Source organism: Notamacropus eugenii, chromosome 5, assembly GCF_028372415.1.
Source record: "Notamacropus eugenii isolate mMacEug1 chromosome 5, mMacEug1.pri_v2, whole genome shotgun sequence".
NCBI lineage: Eukaryota > Metazoa > Chordata > Mammalia > Diprotodontia > Macropodidae > Notamacropus > Notamacropus eugenii.
In genome coordinates, this window is record NC_092876.1 from 153362850 (window position 1) to 153382474 (window position 19625).

The 19625-nt window shown below is 37.8% G+C and overlaps 1 protein-coding gene across 1 annotated transcript; it reads left to right on the forward strand.

Moving 5' to 3' along the window:
• The first annotated feature begins 201 nt into the window (after positions 1-201).
• Positions 202-18858, forward strand: LOC140505358 (macrophage metalloelastase-like). Its single transcript, XM_072611248.1, has 10 exons — positions 202-323; positions 2069-2313; positions 6612-6760; positions 6857-6982; positions 9886-10047; positions 10666-10801; positions 12815-12948; positions 13878-14037; positions 15270-15373; positions 17741-18858. The coding sequence occupies exons 1-10, from the start codon at positions 222-224 to the stop codon at positions 17839-17841; spliced, it is 1419 nt and encodes a 472-aa protein (XP_072467349.1). The 5' UTR covers positions 202-221; the 3' UTR covers positions 17842-18858.
• Positions 18859-19625: the final 767 nt, after the last annotated feature.

A 19625-nucleotide genomic window follows, 5' to 3' on the forward strand; every position in this document is an offset into this window, starting at 1 on the left:
ACCTGTGGGTCTCTTTTCCTTGTCCTGGAAGATGATTATACATGTGTTAACATGCTCTGGTGACAAATCAAAGAGTGATATGAACAGGGAATGAGTCACTCTATGCCTGAGGTTAACAAAGTCAGTCCAAGCGCTATATAAAGAGGGACCATTAGGGAACCTTGCATAGAAGAGGAGGAAGGTGAACTGGCTTCAGCTAAAAGGCAGAAAAGATTCTCAGAATGAAGAGCTTTCTGCTGATATTGGCTCTGTATGCCTCTATCTCCTACTCTCTTCCAATAACCCATGGCATACCTTCGGAAAAGATGCTCTTGCTTGCAGAGGTAAGTTTTCCCATTGCATTGAATCAAAAATCATATGGATTTTTTGTATCTAGTGTTTTGGTGGAAAATTGGTCAATGGCATTATTGTCGAATATAGGTACTTAATAAATGCGTGCTTATAGTAGATCCTCAATTCATGCTTGTTTGTGGATTTGCTGTCTTTATTTCGAAAAGTACTGGTTAAAAACCAGCAATGGAAAGCATTAGAAAATTCACATATCCACTTGGGAAATTAGAGGAGACTACTTTGTCTGTTTTGTATACATAACTTCCTTTGCCAGGAATTTTTTAAAGTAACAATATTGGTTTTGAAGAAGCATTTTGAGTTGGGAATAGAGAGGAAGCTATATTCCTACTTTGTAGCTTTGAAAAAAAAGGGGGGAATTGTAAACATGAATTGTGGATGCAATAATAATTAGAGATATATTTTTCACCTCACAATATTTACATTAATTTGTCATGCCAGTTAATAAGCTGAAACCTGAGCAAGTAGTGAGTCAGCCCCCTCAGTACTAGTAACCTTATCTGGATAATCCAGGCCACCAAGTATTTCCCTATCGAGGGATAACCTCAGCTCTTAACTCTGCTTGTCTTATTGCAAGAGGAAATGGAGAGATACCAAGCTTAATAGGAATATATATGATATCTAAAAATATTTCCTTATTTTCCTCTTTAAGTCACAGGCCGAGGAACATGTTTAGATAATGCCTATCTTTTTAATGTGGATCTGAATTTCTTTGAAGTTCCTGATGAAAATTGCTCTAATGGGATGCATAAGTACCAGAGGAAGTATACCAGAAAAAAAAAAATGTGATTACTCAGATTGGAGGAGTAATAATTTGGTACAAGGGAACCTCCACAGTTCAAGTGAGGCCACCGCAGTTGGTACAAGTTTTTCACTATCTTAATAATGATGGAGAGATAGCTTGACATAGAAAACCGGCCTTAGAGTCAGAAAGAGATGTAGTCACATTTCACTTTCTGACATACACAGTCTATGGAATTGTCAATGTCCCAGACAAGTCTTAAAGGTTACAAATTTTAAAACAATTGCTGAGGTTGAATAAATTCCCACACCAAGAGTTCTGCACCACAGTGAACTCACAGTCTGAGACCTCTCATTCTACCCTGCCTCCACTCCTCCCCAAAAGAGAAACTGAGTACCAGTTTATGTCACAGAGTTCACCATTCTGTGATCTTCTCAAGATAGCTGGGATGGATCAGTGGAATCATGATCAGCTTTTCTCAGTCATATGTCCATAGGTGAAAAGACTTAAAAGTTTTATTAGTTTTCTTATTTTTACATCACCTGCATCATCTTCATTTCCTGATACATCTCTTCCTTCTCACTTATCAAGAGAATCATCCCTTGTAAGAAAGAATAAAAAAGAAAAAGGGGAAAGAAAAACCAATTTCACAAAACTAATCAGCACATCAATGACATCTGAAAGCATATACAATATTTTGCACCCATAGTTCTGACCTCTGGAAAGGAGGGAGGGAGGGAAGTACATTTTCTCATCTCTTCTTCTGTACCAAGCTTAGTTAATATAATTACACAAAGTTCAATTTTATTTTCTCATTGTTGTTCTTTTCATTTGCATTGATGTGTTTACATATATTATTTTCTTGGTTCTGTTTACTTCATTTGGTGCCAGTTCTTATTCATCCTCCTATGCTGATTAAATGAGACCTGAAGGAATCTTACAGGGATAATTTCTTCTTATGTTTATTATTTTCCTTAGTCTTACCTGGAACAATTTTATGGCCTTCGAATGAAAGACATACCTGTGAATAAAGTAAAAGGCAATGACCCTGTAGTGGAGAAGACTGAAGAAATGCAGAAGTTCTTTGGGTTGAATGTAACAGGCACACTGGATTCTGCTACTTTGGAGATGATGCAAAAACCTCGATGTGGAGTTCCTGATGTACACGAGTTTAATGTATTTCCAAATCGACCAAAATGGAAGAAATATGATATTACCTACAGGTAACATTTTACTCAAGTTTTGTTTAAGCATAGTAACATTTGCCTTATCTGGAAGTATGGTACCATCAACAATTTAGGACAAAGAGCTCCAAATGCCTAAAGCTTCAAATCTGGAGATTGAAAATGTCCTTTGACCAAATTAATCTCATAAAATCCAAATACTAAAGATCATGATCAGATTTATGACCTCTGTAGTACAAGATCTTGAGCCTTATTTAGAGCCTGTTGAGTCTTTTTGTTGTTTTTCAGTCATTTCAGGCTCTTCATGACTCCATTTGAGGTTTTCTTGGCAAAGATAGTGGAGTGGTTTGCCATTTCCTTTTCCAGCTCATTTTACAGAGGAGGAAATTGGGGCAAACAGGGTCAAGTGACTTGCCCAGGGCCAAGTATCTCAGGTCATATTTGAACTCAGGAAGATGAGGCTTCCTTACTTCAGGTCCAGCACTCTATCTACCGCTCCACTGTACACTGTTCTAATCTTAAATAGTTTATTGCTATATAGTAGATTCTAAGTAATTAACAGCAATTCCACTTCCTCACTAACCATTTACTCTCTAGCCTTGGGCAATATGGTTTGTATCTACTGCTCTATTGATACTGTTCTCTGGAAGGTTGACAATATCTCCAAATCATTAGAGCCAATGGATTTCTTTTCTTTTTTCATCTTCTTTCACCTCTCTGCAATATTTGACATTGTTGTCAAGACCCCCTCTTCTAGAAATGCAACTTTGTGACATTGGTCAGAGAGTCTTTAGATTAAGAACACTATGCCATTTCCTGAAATTTTAGAAAAGCATTTGATAATGTCTCTCATATTATACTTGTGGAAAAGATGGAGAAGCATGAGCTAGATGAGAGAATAATTGACTGAGTTCATGGTTGGGTCACTAGGCTCAAAGAATAGTCATTAATGATTTTATGTTGACCTGGAAGGATGGGTATAGTGGAGTGGCCCCGTAATATGTGCTTAGCCCTGTGCTATAAACATTTTTTAAACCAATAATTTGGATAAAGGAATAGACATCATGCTTATCAAATGTGCAGATGACAGAAGACTGGGAGAGACAAGCTAGTACCATGGATGACAGAATAAAATTTCTGAAAGTTCTTGATGGACTAGAATGTTGGGATAATAATAAGATGATCTTTATGAGGAGACATATAAAGTCTTATAAAAAGCAACTCAACAGATAGAAGATGAGAGAGTCATGGGTAGATACCACTTTGTCTGAAAAGGTCTGGGGATTTTAGCAGAACTGTGAACTGCATGAGTCAAATGTATGATGTAGATGTAAAGAAAGCTTATTTAATCTTAGACTACATTAAGAGACTGAGAGCATCCAGGAATAAGGGAGTGATAGTTTCCCTTGTATTCTACCTTGGTCAGACAATATTTGGTATATTATATTTAGTTCTTACTGCCACATTTTGAAAAAGGATATTGATATGCATGAGAAGGCTATCAGAATGATGAAGGAACTCCACTCACACCCTATGAGGATGTATTCAAAGAACTTACAGGGAGCATGATAGTTATCATCAAGAATATGAGGGGTTAGCACGTGAAAGAGAGATTAGTCTAGTTATATTTAAACCCCATTGGGTAGAAGTTGCAAGAAATAAATTGAAGTTTGATGTAAGGATATCTTTTCTAACAATTGGAGTTCTCCAAAAATGTATTGGGTTGCCTTTGAAGATAGTGATTTTCCTCTGACTGGAGGCCACCAAGTGAAGACTAGATACTACTTCAGGGTCACATAGCCTGTATGTGTCTAAGGTTGAATATGAACTCAAATCTTCCTGACTCTGGGTTCAGCACTCTATGGAGCACCTGAATTTTCTCTCCTTTCATTACTGCATCCATTCTTTTTTCTTCAACCTGTCCCTATTCATATAACTCCTCAATCAATATGTCTTTCAATCCACCCTGACCTCTCTCAAAATTCACTTTCTAACTATCTTCTGTATATCTTCATCTGGATGTATAATGATATCTTAACGTCTTAAACTGAATTCATCATCTTTGTCTCTCCTAATCTACTCTTCCAGACTTCTATATTTCTCTCACTTGTGCCCAAATTTTGTCAGTTGCTTAGGTTCCAAAACTTAAGATTCTATTTTTATTCTTCCTTTCCCTCTGATTTCCAATTAAAGACCAGATCTTACTGTTCTCTCTCCTAATATCTCATATCTATCCCACTCTATTTATTCCAGCTGCCACCAACTTAGTTCAGGCCTCATGTGTATTACTATAATGATGAAAAGGGAAGGGCCCCCCAAACTCCATTTTGCACTACAAATTAAGTTGTAGCCAGCCTTTTATCAATGTGTTTTCCAAGGGCCCCTCCTATTCTTAATTTGCCCCTCAGGCCTTTTTCTGTTTTTCCCCTGGATTATTGAAATAGCCTCTTAACTTGTCTCCCTACTCCTCTGTTTGCCACCTACAATTCTTTCGAGTGAATTGTCCTAAAGCAAATCTCTGATCATGTCACCCTTTTGCTCAAATCAGTTGTGGCTTCACATTGCCTTTTAAAAGGCAAATCTTAATATTTAAGGCTCACTATCTGTATAATCTTGGACAAGTCATTGCATCTGTCTGGGCCACAGCTTCTTAATATGTTAATGAGTGTTTGGATTATGTAATTTTGCAGGTCCCTTCCTACTCTAGCATTTGCTTGCATGCTTTAAAGTTATGCTTCAACTTTTCTTGTTATTTATTCATTTTGGGGAAGCAATTGGGTTTAAGTGGCTTGCCCAGGGTCACACAAATAGCAAATGTCTGAGGATGTATTTGAAATCAAGTTCTCCTGACTTCAGGGCCAGCGCTCCATCCGTTGTGCCACCTAGCTGCCCCTTTTCTTTTTAATCATGTCTCCCATTACCCCTACTTTCCACATTCTACATTGGAGTTAAACTGTACCATTTACTGTTCTTGAATATACCCCATAAATTTCCACTTATACTTTTTCCTATGCCTAATATTTAATTTTCCCATTTCTTCCTATCTGACTCCTACACATCTTTCCAGGCCTTGCTCAACTAGTCTTCCTTCCAGTTTTCCTTCATCTCCTAGATAGGAATTTAATTTTTTTTTTTGGCATCATGAACCCTTTTGGCAGTCTAATGAAGCTTATGGACTCCTTTTCAGAATAATTTTTTTAATTAAATAAAATAAAATGTATAAGATTTGAGAGGAATTATTATTAAGAAACAATTATAAGGGAGATCCAGGTTTTTTCCCTGTCCTATTTCCTTGTTCAAAGCCCCATCTTTGAAGGACAGTCCTGACCTCTACCAAAAATTTAGTCCACCTAGATCATCTTATCTAAGGTGAATTTCTGCCCATTGTGTTCCACTCAAGCAAGTTTGAGTGGAGGAAGGTCCTTCATCTAGATTGCCCAAGGCTAAGGGTGATCTGAGTGTAGAGATAGCCTTGCACATAGTAGGTGCTCAATCACTGTTTGCTGAACGAATGGAGGAACAATACCTGAAATCAAGGAAATGAATTATATAAAGAATTGTTCAAGCAGATAGCGAATCAATACTCCTACATACTCAGTAATCCAATATAACGGAGGCATCATGATTATAGTGCCATTTTAGACTAATTATGTCAGTGATTGACCCACAATAGGGAGTTGAGCTATGATGCTCTATTAATTCAAGTAAAGTCAACTATCACTTATTTAGTACGTACTGGCTGTGTGACCCTGGGCAAGTCACTTAAACTGCTTGCCTTAGTTTCTCATCTGTGAAATGAGCTAGAGAAGGAAATGGCAACCTACTGTCTTATCTTTGACAAAAAAACCCAAAATGGCATCACAAAGAGTCAGATGCAACTGAAATGACTGAACAATGACAATGTTATATTACTTGCCTTTTCAATGGCTGGGGGAGGGGCAGAAGGGAGTGAGAAAATTTGGAACTGAAAATGAAAAAAAGAAGAATTTAAAAAATATTTAATATAATGTGTCAGGCATTGGGTTAGATAGGGGAAATACAAGAGAAAAATGAATTAATCCCTTGTTTAAGAAGCTTACATTTTATTACGAGGATTAGATGTTTACAAATAAAAATCAATATGATACATACAGAGAAATATAGATTAATTTCAAGAGAGACTAAGTGCTAATAATTGAGAATATAAGGAAAGTCCTTGTGCAGAATATTGCATTAAAAAACAATTATTTGCAAAATTTATTGCTATTAAATGCTTTATCCCTCCCCCCTCGAATGAGATACTCTATTCTAATATCAACCAGTAACTTTCATTGTTTTTCTCATTGTTTCTGATAAAGAATAATGAACTATACCCCTGACATGACCAGAGCTGATGTGGACTATGCCATCAAGAAAGCTTTTGAAGTATGGAGCAAAGTAACCCCCCTGACTTTCAGAAGGATTTACACAGGAGAAGCAGATATAATGATATCTTTTGCATCTGGAGGTATAATGCCCTTAAGATGTAACACTTACTTTACCCAGATAGTTCTCAGCATAGCTGATAATGTGAAGAGAACTCATTTTTGTTTTTTCTTCCTAGCTCATGGTGACTTTTATCCTTTTGATGGCTCCAATGGCATCTTGGCTCATGCCTATGCTCCTGGTCCTGGTATTGGAGGAGATGCTCACTTTGATGAGGATGAATACTGGACAGCAGACATAAGAAGTAGGCTAAAAAATGCTCTTCTCTTATTATATCTACCCTACAACTAATACCAGAGAACTCAAATTCCCCTTCCTTCCTTCCTTCCTTCCTTCCTTCCTTCCTTCCTTCCTTCCTTTCCTTCTTCCTTCCTGCCTTCCTATTTCCTCTTTCTCTTCCACAATCAATTACTGAGTATCTACTATGGGTCAGACATTGTGCTAGACTCAGGAGAAAAATGCTAAAAATGAAATAGACTATGCCCTCACTGAAAGAGTGGAGACAGACAAGGAGACTCAGGGCAGAGCTCTGGGGCACACTCCCACATAGAAGTCAGGATAATATGACTACATAATGAGTGGTCAGATATGTAGGAGGAAAATCAGAAGAAAGTGGTGTCACAAAAACAAACAAACAAGGAAGAAAGAGTATCTAGGAGGAAGGTTTGGTCAGCACAGTTAAATGTCACAGACAGGTTGAGAAAGAAAAGGACCAGAAAAGGTCATAGGATTTATTAATTAAGATTATTGGTAACCTTAGAGAAGGGAGCCTCAATTGTTTGATGAGACTGGATACCAAATTAGGAGGAGTTAAGAAGTGAATGAGAAGTAAAGAAGTAGAAGCAATGAGTATAGGACTTTTAAATTTTCCCCCTTGGAGTTTGGTTTTGATAGAAGAAGGGCATGGGTTGATAACTGGAGAGGACAGTAATGTCAAATGAAAGGATTTTTCTCGTTTGTTTGTAGAATAGGGGGGAGTATCTTCTAGTAAGTTGAAGTAGGGAGTGTCTGACATAAATCTCCTAGTCTTTCAAGCAAGATGAAATATAGGTTGATTCAGACTTCCAACTACTTAGAGACTGGCATTCATTGTACAGAGTTTCTTTGGGATGATTCCATCATACTAGGGAGCCATATATACTTTTCTATAAGGCCCGTTCTTTTATGTATTTTCACTAAGAAAGGATAAGCAAGTTCAGGGGAAAACTATCAAGGAAATGTGCCCAACTCAACCTGATTGAGTTTGTTCAAATGGAATTCTAGCATTTTTACAGGAGCCAGACCTTTCCAAGAGTCTTTCTAGGGAATCCATTCAGCTTTGATCTGAAGCATGAAATTCTTCCTAATGAGGAGATTTATCCATTTTTTTTAAAAGGAAAAGTAAAAACGATCATTGATCCAGTATTGGGCCTTAGCTGAACTGTAAATAACCAACCCAATGTGGTCAACAAGATTGTTTGGAATTTGTGATATGTAAAGTCGAATGGGAACCATGTGTGAGATTGCTTCATAGTACACTTTGGAGTTGGAAAAGACTGTAGGATGATCTGCTCCAAGACCCTCATTTTACAGATGAGAAAACTGAGGCATAGATAAGGCAATTTTCCCAGGGTCACACAGCTAGCTAGTATCTTTATAGGATCTACAACCCAGGTCTCCTGAGTCCTTTTCCAACACACTTTTCTCTACACTCTGTTGTCTCCTCGTTTTAAGTAGGCTTCAGTAAAAAGCAAGTATTCCTATATCTCATCAGTGATACTCTTTAATGGAAAAAAGTCATCCATTAAAAACAACAGGTTATAATATTAAAAGAAGATTTTTTGGATATTGATATTCAAATTTGGATTTGTGATACTTAATGAACATGAGTTTTTGATCTAAATGCTCCCAAATTTATTCAATGTGGAGATGATTCCTCCCTTGTTCTCCTGACCCAACATGAGGACAATGTCCATATCACTCCCATGTTCCATCCCTATGCTCCTTGGCTTCCTTCAGGGTTCAGGGAATGTGGTGATGTCCCCTAAGTCTATTCCCCTAACACTTAGCAATCTTTTTTGAAGAAGCCAAAAAAGTATCAGAGCCAGAGGGTAAGACTAGGCTGTTGGAAATAAGAGAGGATGTTTGAGAAGAAATTATATGTTTTTCGTAACAGATTCCTTCCCTTCTCCTCCATTCTCAGGGAATGCATACTTCTAGCAGGAAGAAAGAAGAAAACATGAAACAAATTGTAACTTGGCAGTGCATTTATACTCAAATTTTATGTCTACTTGAATTTGTTAAAATCACTGAAATTAGACTTGATATGAGGAACTGTAGAAGGAGCTGGGATCATTGGGTCTGGAGGAAGAGGAGACTATGAAACCAGTCTATAAAATACAAATGCAGGGATTGTCAAATATATGAAATTAACCAAATATTTTCCATATCCCTTGAGCACTGAAAAAGAGGAAAAAGACTTAAGTTGAAGCAAGAGACATTTAAAGTTGGGAAGAATTTTGATCCAATTCAATTAAGTAAACATTTATTACATGCCTACTGTGTGCAAGGTGCTGAATTCAGTGCTGGGGATACAAAGATAACAATGAAACAGTCCCTGATCTCAAGGAGCTTACATTCTACTGAGAACATGGAATATGCTCTTCATGGGTATGGGTTATCCAAGGAAGATCTTTCACTAGCTTTCTTTACCAAGAAAACATATTTTTGTATTTCCGGCTTAAATATGATTCTGTTAGAGAGTGAAGGAATGGGCTAAATAAACCCATCCATTGGTTAGAATATTTTCACCATCTAGAGAACCTTTTATTATCAGAGATCTTTCCTTTTTAATAGCCAGAAAGCTAAATAAAATGTAAAAATCTTGGCTGCTTCTTGTCCTTCTTGCATATATTTCTCTCCTCCCAGCTTCCTCCTTCTTGCGGACTTCTGAGCCGTAAACTACTAGAAATAGTTGGACAGAGCCTGGAGGGCAGAAAGGTTCAAAGCAGATAATTTAGTTAAATCATTGGTCATTTGCAGTGGGAATAGAAGACCTCCCAGAGTTGTGCTTGAAGGGTAGACCCATTTATTTGTATAACTGGACCCTTTATTTAATACTTGTCTATGAATATCACTGATTTTTAACCTAGACTGTTTCCTTTTCAGGATACAACTTGTTCCTTGTTGCTGCTCATGAATTTGGCCATTCACTGGGTCTTGATCACTCTAGGGATTCACAAGCCTTAATGTACCCCAACTATAGGACTGTTGACCCTAGACGATTTCAACTTTCTCAGGATGATATCAGAGGCATTCAGTCCCTTTATGGTAGGCACCAATGATTTCTCTTTTAACATCATCTAATATCTTTTATGAATATGAGGAAATGAGGCCATAGAATCACAAGATATTGGAGTTAGGAGACGCTTTAGAAATCGCCTAGCCCAGCCCTCTGATTTTATAGATGAATCAAATTAAGTAAAGCTTAGAGGGGTGAATTGATTTTATGAAGGTCACCCTGTCAACTAGTTGGATAAGCAGTCTACAACCTAGAACCTAGATAAGCAGGCTCTGAGGCTCGTACACTTCTTGCTTCACCCAACTAATTCTCCATTTTGAAAAGAGTGTCAAACAGATGAGTAACTCCATGGGAAAAGTTGCAAGAGAATCATGAAAGTAAAATGCAGATAAAGTAGATAAAAGTAGAGCTTCCTTTTTCTTAGTCAGGGGAAACTATTATATAAAATCATGCTAAGTAGTTTTTTTTTTAAATCACCAATCCGTTTACTTTTTCAGAGACAGAATGCAGAATGCTCAAGTCATTTCCACTCATTATTGTTCAAGAAAATGTGTCATGTCTTAACATAATTCCGTAGATTCCATAGTACAGTTTTCCTCATATGATAGCATGCAAAGTTTTCCAAATATTTCTGGGACTTTTTTCAGGAGGTCCAATGATTCGTCCTACTAAGTCACCAGAATTACCCTCCAAACCCACCACGAAGCCAGACTTCTGCAGTTCCTCCATCACATTTGATGCTATTACTACATTCCGACGAGAAATTATTTTCTTTAAAGACAGGTAGGTCAACTTTCAAATTAATCTTGTAGGACTGTAGAATTATAAAATTTGCATCTGGAAGGGACTCCAGAGGGAACTGGGAGAGAGACAGTATGGCATAGTGCTGGGCTTGGAGTCCTAGATTCAAGCCTGCCTCAGACACCTAGCTGTGTTACCCTGGACAAGTCAGTTAATCTCCCTCAAACTTAGTTACCTCTTCTATAAAATCAGTATGATTATAGCACCTGCCTCATAGGGTTGTTGTGAGATCAAATGAGATAATGTTGTAATTCCCTTTGCAAACCCTGAAATGCTAAAGAAATGTTAATTGTTATTTATTTAGCCCAACCTCAAACAAAGCTTATTCTAGCATATTTAGCATACATAGCACATATTTGTTAGCTCTTTGTATCCCCCATTAGATTATAATATAAGCTCTTCAAGGACAAGGACTATTTTTTGGGTATCCCCAGTGCTTAGTACAATACCTGGTACATAGTAGGTTCTTAATAAATTTTGTTAACTGGCCCTTTCATTTTACGAATAAGAAAACTGAAACTCAGAGAGGTGAGTCAACTACTATGAACTCAGTGGTAGTAAGTAGTAAAGGCTAGATTTCAACCCAAGTCTTCTGACTGGATCAGCAAGCACTCTTTCCATCAAACCTATTCCTTCACCACGTTGTAACTCATGACCTCACACCTCCATTTTACACATAAGGAAACAGCTCCAGAAAGATGGAGGAACTTTTAAAAGTTTATGTAGCCAATTACTGACAACTGTGTCAGTGCAATGCTAAGTTCTATCTATATGGTCCCAAATAAACCACTTTAAAAAAAAGGTTAATTGGCTGATTCTTTCATCTAATGACAATCAGCTTAATTGACTTTTTTTTAATTAAATGAACTAGAAGTTTTAATATTAGATGACATGAGGTCTGTGTAACATAAGAAGAAAGCTCATCTTTAAAACATGAAAAATAATACTCAAAGCTATTCAAAGGAAGTAGTATGGGGGGCAGATCTGGGGCTTGTAATTCATAGGAACAAAAGCAGATTTATCTTTTGATGTTGGAATATTGGAAACTAGGAAAGACTATTACCATTGGACCCCAGGAACAATACCTTGTATGATCCATTATTTCTGGGAACGTTGCCATCATCCTCACTATCATTGTCCTCAAATATTTGTCTAGTATGTTTTCTCACATCTGTCATTCTGTTTTATCCTCTCAACTCTGTGAGCTAGGTAGGACAAGTATTATCCTGACCTTCTGACAGATGAGGAAACTGAGGCCCATACTTGATTAACATACACATATATACACATCACATACTCTACGTATGGGCCAATATTAGAATCTGAACCTCCTATCCTAGGCCTAGGCTCCGTCCATTATGGTATGCTCCTAATCATCATCATTGTTGCTGTAGCCCAGTTCCACATGGTGGAAAGAATTCAGGTGCTGTTGAAAGGGTTGTACTAGACCAACCCTTATGGTTCAGAAGATCAGAATCCAAGACAAATGTGACATAGTCACAAATGCACATCATGTAAAGACAGCACAAAAGGACCTTTAACCAGTATACATGCATGGAAGGAAATTTACGTGCTTTAATAGTAGGTCAGCAGTAGGCACGTCTTTATTTTTATGAGAGACCTCTGGAGAAGGATTATGGGACTATTTTACAATACATGGTACAAACTCAAAGCATTAAATAAATGAGAGCTGCTGCTACTGCTGCTGAGGTCTCTCTGGAAGGAAGTAAAAAATATTTTTCAAGTACTATAATGTGCTAAGCACTTTACAAATGTTATCCCATTTGATGCTCACGGCAACCATGGAAAGTGGATGCAATTATTATTTGCATTTTACAGTTGAGGAGATTGATCCAGACAGAGGTTGTGACTTCCACAGGGTCACACAGTAAGTGCTGAGGCCAAATTTGAACTCAGGCCTTCGGATACCAGACTTCAACCTCTTAAATATAGAATGAATTAATTCTTTTGTCTATGCATTGTCTTTCCTATCAGGTTCCTAGGACGGAAACAGCCCCAGAATCCAGAAGTGATCGTTCACTTGCTTTCCTTTTTCTGGCCATCCCTACCATCGGGTATTCAGGCTGCCTATGAAGTCAAATCTAAGGACCAAGTTTTCCTTTTCAAAGGTGACTGCATATATTTGTTTTCTTTTCTCTCAATTATTTTTGGCAGTGAATACATGTGAAGGAATTCAAAGTAAGGAACATGAATAGATTTTATGTAGTATGGTATTCTTAACTCATATATCTTTTGTATATACCAAACTTGCAGCTTCTCTGCTGTGAACTGGCACCCAGAATAGCTCCAGTACTTTATTATATTAATACAAAATCATAATCATGGAATTGCAAAGGACTTTAACAACCACCTAGACCAGTTCATGCAACATCAATCATTCTTTTCCTCCTTGAAGACCTTGAATGAAAGGGATCCTACTACCTAATACAAGATTATTAAAAACAAATACAAATGTAATATATGAAAAAAGTAAGATAGTCATATTAATGAAGGAACATATGGGGAGATGGGAAATAGTGTATTTTCAAGAATAACTTTTGATCTCGAACACTTTTTTGTCAGTATAAATGGGTTTCTGAATTTTCAATGATTTCATAGGTCTAAAATGAGTTGAAAGTATGTATATTTCTACTTTCCAATCTGCTCATTAAAAAGACAACTTTAGCTTTAATTTTATTACAAATAATGTATAATATTAATATAGCCCTGCAAATATATACAACTTGCATGTATGACTGAAAATCTTGGGTAAGGCCTTAAAAAAATGAAACTATGTCAAGTAGTGACTGAATTTTTTTTTTTTAGTTGCACGTACTGTCCTCCTCACTCTTAAATTTCTTCAGGCTACTCATTATTATGGAAAAGGTGGACATCATTTGGATGAATTTGTGGAATGGATTGTGGGCTAAATGTTGTAGAGTTGTTACTTTTTTTTAATTCATCTGTTAGATTTTATCAATGCTTCCATTATAAGCCCCATTTTTGATCTTGTACAAAGAGGAAAGTAATATATTAAAATTGTTATTTTTCTTCACAGATAGCAAGTACTGGGTGGTCAGTGGAACGAATGTCCTAACACAATATCCCGAGAGCATCTATTCTCTGGGCTTCCCAAGCTATGTGAAAAAAGTCAATGCAGCAGTCCATAACCCCTTTACTAGAAAAACCTATTTCTTTGTAGAAAATAATTACTGGAGGTGAGGTTCATTGTTTAGTACCTTTGTCTCAAAAATGTAAAGGCAGAAATGAGGTGGGAAGGGTGTCCTGGCTCTGTGGTTAGCTCCCCTTCCCTACATTAGGAGGAGTTCACGTTTATATGGTGAATTCTTATTCACAAATACTTTCCTTGCAATAATTCTATAAAAAACATAGTGCATGAATATTACACCTAGTTCCTAAATGAGGAAACTGATGATCAGAGAGGAGGCATGACCAGTCTGTGGTCACATACCTTGTAAAAATCCATCAGTGTCAGGATTGAAACCCAGGTCTCTTGGCCTTAAAAACACTCTTTTCTTTATGTCATGTTGCTCTTTTTTGTAAGAAGTACTGACTGTCAAGATCATGGGACTATAGATTTACAATTGAAGGAGATCTCAGAAGTCAGTGAGTCCTATCACCTCATTTCTACTACAGAAGAAACTGAGGCCCTGGGAGTTGAAGTGACTTTTCCCATATCACACAACTAGTAAATGGTAGAGCAGGGGACTGGGTTTCAGTCCTGAATAATCCCTCACTAAGTAGTTGCGTGACCTCAAGTAAAACGCATGCCTTCCAAGGCATTTTCTTCATTTATGAAATGAGTGAGTTGGACAGAATTATCTCTAAAGTTTCCTCACAGCCTTCCATATCTGCAACATCTATGCAACAAGGATATTGCTAACTTAAAAAGTTCATAGGTGAAAGCTCTTAAAAAAGAAGAGAGTTACTGGATGTGGCTGCACTCACCAGTAATCCCTGCTAGGGTGGAGGGGAGGCTGAGCCTGGTGGATCTGAGACAAGGAGTTATGGGCACCAGTGGGCTTAAACTGATTGGGCATACACACTGAGTAAAGAGAGGCAGGAGAAAGGAATGACACCAGTCTGCCTAAAAGACACTGAATTGACCAAGGTTAGAAACAAAGCAGGGGAAAATAAAGAGCAAAGCAGGTCAAAGTTGCTGTGGCAATCAATGAAGGGTCATGTTCATGGATGCTGCTACATTTCAAATCTGGCTAAGATGGGGAGACTCTATTTCCTCTACCCTACCCCCTAAAACAAAGAAAAAGGAAGGAAAGGAGGAAGGAAGGAAGGGAAGGAAAGAAGGAAAGAAGAAGGGAGAGAATGGTTCCAAGTACCAGAGAGCCTTTGGGGGACGTGGGAATAGACAAGAAGATTAACTACTCTCCAAATTTCTGATCGAGCATTTCTTAATGATTTCTTTGCTCAGATATGATGAGACGAGTCAATCCATGGACAGAGGTTATCCCAGACAGACTGCTACAGCATTTTCAGGAATTGGACCTAAAGTGGAAGCTGCCTTTTACCACAACAGTAAGTGTTTTGAAGTTATTTAAGAAACAAGAAACCATTTTGAGACTCTTCAGCTGAAGGGGCTTCTCTATACTGTTAAGGGATAAACATGGAAATCAACTGGCAAAGATAACACAAGCCCCCAATCCTCTTCAGGGCTCCCATAGCCAGACTTTGGTAGGGAGTGGAGATGAGGATGAGCTGAGGATCTATTGCAGCATTCTCTAACTGTCTGAGGGACACTGTTCATGTGTCTCAAATTCCTAAGGAGTTTTCAGTGAGATCATGTCCTCAATTCCTGACATCTGCTCTCAGCTAAATTCCTGTCTGTACAGTGGCCAAGAGGGTACCTGATTATGTGGGACATTAGTGGAAAGACTTCTACTCCCTGAAAGAGGAACAAGGGAGCATGTCCTGGACAATGCCTAGAGCCCTTTCCATTTCCCTCAGAAGTGTTGGCATTGACCCAAGGATCTGCAAAGCTAGCACTGTTCCTTGGGGCCTATGAGTAGACTTAAGGTAGGCCCGCCCTAGATAAGATGAAGAGCCAGGGTTGGTTTTGGTGTATGTGGTACATATAGGAAGGATGTTTACAATAGTAATAAAAGAGGTTCCGCTGCTATTTGGCTGCAAGAGTCCAGATAGAAGTAGAATAACCTTAGATCAAAGTATACCATTGCCCAGGGACCTAAAGCTCCATTTTCTATTGATTGCATTGTAAATAGTAACTACTCATGGGGTGGAGCTCCTAGTTCACTTACCTAGCAAAGGAACTCTTCCTGCAAAGTTTCCTCCTAATCAGCCACTCACCTGACCCTTATGACTGGGTAACTTTAGGGCTCCCCTTATGCTTTTTTTTTGCTGTTGTTTCAAATTTCCAAACATATACATCAACAAGTCTGATGAGTTTCACACCTATAATTTCCCATCTCTGTAAGAAGGGAGGGAGGCTCATTTTCTCCTTCCTTATCTTCTTCTAAGTCCAAGTTTGATCGTTACAATTTCTGTCCTGGTTATTTATAATTATTGTATCCCACCAACAGGGGACCTGCCCTTCCCATGATAAATGCTTACAGGGCTAGACTTACCTATGAATATTTTCATTCTGTAGCTTCCCCCACCTCCAGCCCAGCAAGAGAAAAATCACATCCATTCTCATTAAGTAGCCCCAGGACATTAAATGGTCTCCTGAACTCTCAAAAATAGATGAGTCCTATCCTCTTTAAGATCTAGGAGAACAGAAAGACATGCTTATTGGATTTGTAGATGACACACTAATGAAAAAAGTCAAGGTGCAAAATGACCTGGATAAGATAAAACAATGGAATGAATACAAGAAGATAACATTAAATAGGGATTAAAGCAGAATTGCCTCCTTGCATTTTAAAATATGTCAAAGGTACAGGATGGGACAGGGAAGGAAGACAGCACTGGAAAAGTGGTATGGGTTTTGGTGGATGACAAGCTCAATATAAATCAACACAGAGGCCAAGAAAGCGAATGTAATCTTATAATGCATTTATAGGTGCTTGGGGTTTAACAGAAAGACAGTGAGAGTCTCGATGTGATCAGTTCTGGCTCTGCCCTTGTCCACCTCCCTCCTCATCAAAACAGGGATGGATTTGAATCATCAGCTCTGTGAATCAGTTTGAAGGAACAAAAGATATTTGACCTAGAAGAGATAAGATCTTAGGGGAGAAAAGGTGAACTGTCTTCAAGTACTTTAAGACTGTCCCATGAATGAATGAATGAATGAATGAATGAATGAATGAATGAATGAATGAAAAAAAAACATATATCAAAGCCTTATTAGGAGCCAGGAGCTGTGCTAAGCTGGAGATACCAAAACAAATAATCAAGGCCATTTTTGCCTTCCAAGAACTCATATTCTAATAAGGAAATACAGCCCATGAAGGGAAGGTTAGAGTTGGAAAAAGTTGGGAGAAAGAAGGGTATGCGGTCTGTGACATGATTTGGAAATGGCTAAGGAATGGGATGGCCTGGTGTGGGGTAAGATAAGGTGACTCCTCAACTTTAAGAACCCAGGATCTCAGAGGTCAGAGTCAAGTTCCTATACCAGGAGGAGGCAGAGTATATGCAGCATGGTTTGGAAATTGGAAAATGGTTTTTGTCTGATATATATGTAAAACTTAATAATAATTGATTAATTAACAAATACCTAGAATGAAATGGGTCTGTGGGAGGAGGGGACTACTGTTCCCTAACACTGGCTGTAACGCTTGTTGGGTCATCCCTACGTGAAGATGTTACAGATGAATTTCCTGTTCAGCTGTAAACTGGGCTTCCATAATACATGAGGGCCCTTCCAACATTTAAGAGTCTATGATTCTAAGCATGTAACCATTTAAATTTGTTTTTCGTTTGTAGGACACTACTACTTTTTCCAAGGAAACAAGCAACTTGAATATGACGTCTTTTCGAACCGTGTTACTCAAGTTCTGAAGAGCAACAGTTGGTTTAGTTGCTAGAAACAGAACCTGTGGGGCTGATGGCCTAATCCAGTTAATTTATTTTATTAATTTATTGAACATAAACTCTTTGCTCAGAATTGTGCTGGGTTTTTCCTACTTTGATAAATCCATGACTTATGTAATCTATATATGGGGATAAGGAAGGAGACATCTACCAATACATCTGATAGGATTCTTATCCTTTTCTTGATGTAAAATGTAGTTTGCATTCAAAGTAGAGATATATTTACATATTAGTAACTAATACCCAAATAATTTAATGAATACAAAATGAAGATCATTTTAAAAGTTGATTTAGAAAATAACAAATGGAAGCCCATTTTTTTTGGGGGGGGGGTACTTTGCCTTTTCTAAAAACCTTTAGAATAGAATAGAATAGAATTTTCTTGAGTTCCATGTTTTTTCCCCTCTATATTTGCAATTTGGTCATTTTAAGAAGAGAAACCCCTGCAGGCCAGGAGAAACTCCAATCTGCCGCTATAGGCTTTTGTTCTGGAACTGTGATTTTTTTTTTTTTTTTTTTTTTTTTTTAGTGTGGAGAGGTCTTAATATGGAAATTCCCTCTCCTGATACAGATCCCTTCCCTGTAATTTATAATCCTAGAGAGTTGCGTGGAGGCACTGAGAGGCTAAGCAATTTGTCCGAAATCACTGAGCCAGTGGATGTCATAGACAGACCTTGAACTTGGGTCTTCTCAACTCCAAGGCTGTCCTTTGGCCACTGTGCTCATTATTCCATGGTACTTCCCTGGCTCATGGTAGAGGACTTAGTTAAACACAACTGTTCTACCTTTAACCTCAGAAATGAATTGTTTATGTGAAAAGTCAAACTTATTTATAGTTGAATCAAGTGCATAGCATACTTTGACAGTAAGGAAAATAGAAATCCAGTCTTTCTCTTCAAAGTCAAAATGTCACCCTTGAACGGGTAATTAAAATGAAAAAATTAAGTGTTATGTAATGATGTAACTTATTGCTTATTATAGTACCTACAATACTTTCTTAATTATTTTTAGTGTGCAATATCTTAATTATTTTTGTCTTTTAACTATATTTGCAAAGTGTTATTATTATATATTTTGCTCATAAATAAATTTTTTTGAAGTCATACTTTGTTGGAATGATATTTGATCTGCTTACCTGTGTTCCCATTATCCCTATTTTGCTCTCTCTCTCCCTCCCTCTCTCTCTCTCTCTCTCTCTCTCTCTTTCTCTCTCTCTCTCTCTCTCTCTCTTTCTCTCTCTCTCTCTCTCTCTCTCTCTCTCTCTCTCTCTCTCTGATTTGTCTAAATACAACAGGAATCTTTGATTTTAGCCTCAGTTGTCTAAGGGTGAATCTATATGGGACAACCCTTCTATGGTGGGAGGCTGGGAAAGTTCAGGCCTGATTTGGCCCCTGCCTTGAGTTACCAGTTCCCTTGGCCTACATCAGAACTTCCCCAAGGCTGTTAGAATCCACCAGGGCTTCCAGCTCTCATTCACAGGCCCTGGCAGCAGATTGGAGTGAGATGAAATTGTTGCTTCCAATCTGGCTTGTTCTCAAAACTAAGGCCATAGTAATCATGATCACTCACTTATCTATAGGACCAAAGGCTTTCAAACTGTTTTCCTCAGAACAATACTGCAAGGTAGCTACTGCAAATATAATTATATTATCCATTTTACTGGAGAAGAAATTGAGCTTCTCAGGAGTAAAATGACTTTCTCATTGTCACACGAAGAATGTGTCTCTGAGCTGGGTCGACCCATGGCAAATCTAGGTTACATGTCTGTCACTGCTAT

What these genes read in the sequence shown, in the direction of transcription:
- LOC140505358 (XM_072611248.1), top strand. Translation starts at nt 222, where the DNA reads ATGAAGAGCTTTCTGCTGATATTGGCTCTGTATGCCTCTATCTCCTAC. An exon ending in AAATATGATATTACCTACAG is followed by an intron (nt 2,314 to 6,611) that starts GTAACATTTTAC and finishes TTTCTGATAAAG; the next exon opens with AATAATGAACTATACCCCTG. An exon ending in GATATCTTTTGCATCTGGAG is followed by an intron (nt 6,761 to 6,856) that starts GTATAATGCCCT and finishes TTTTCTTCCTAG; the next exon opens with CTCATGGTGACTTTTATCCT.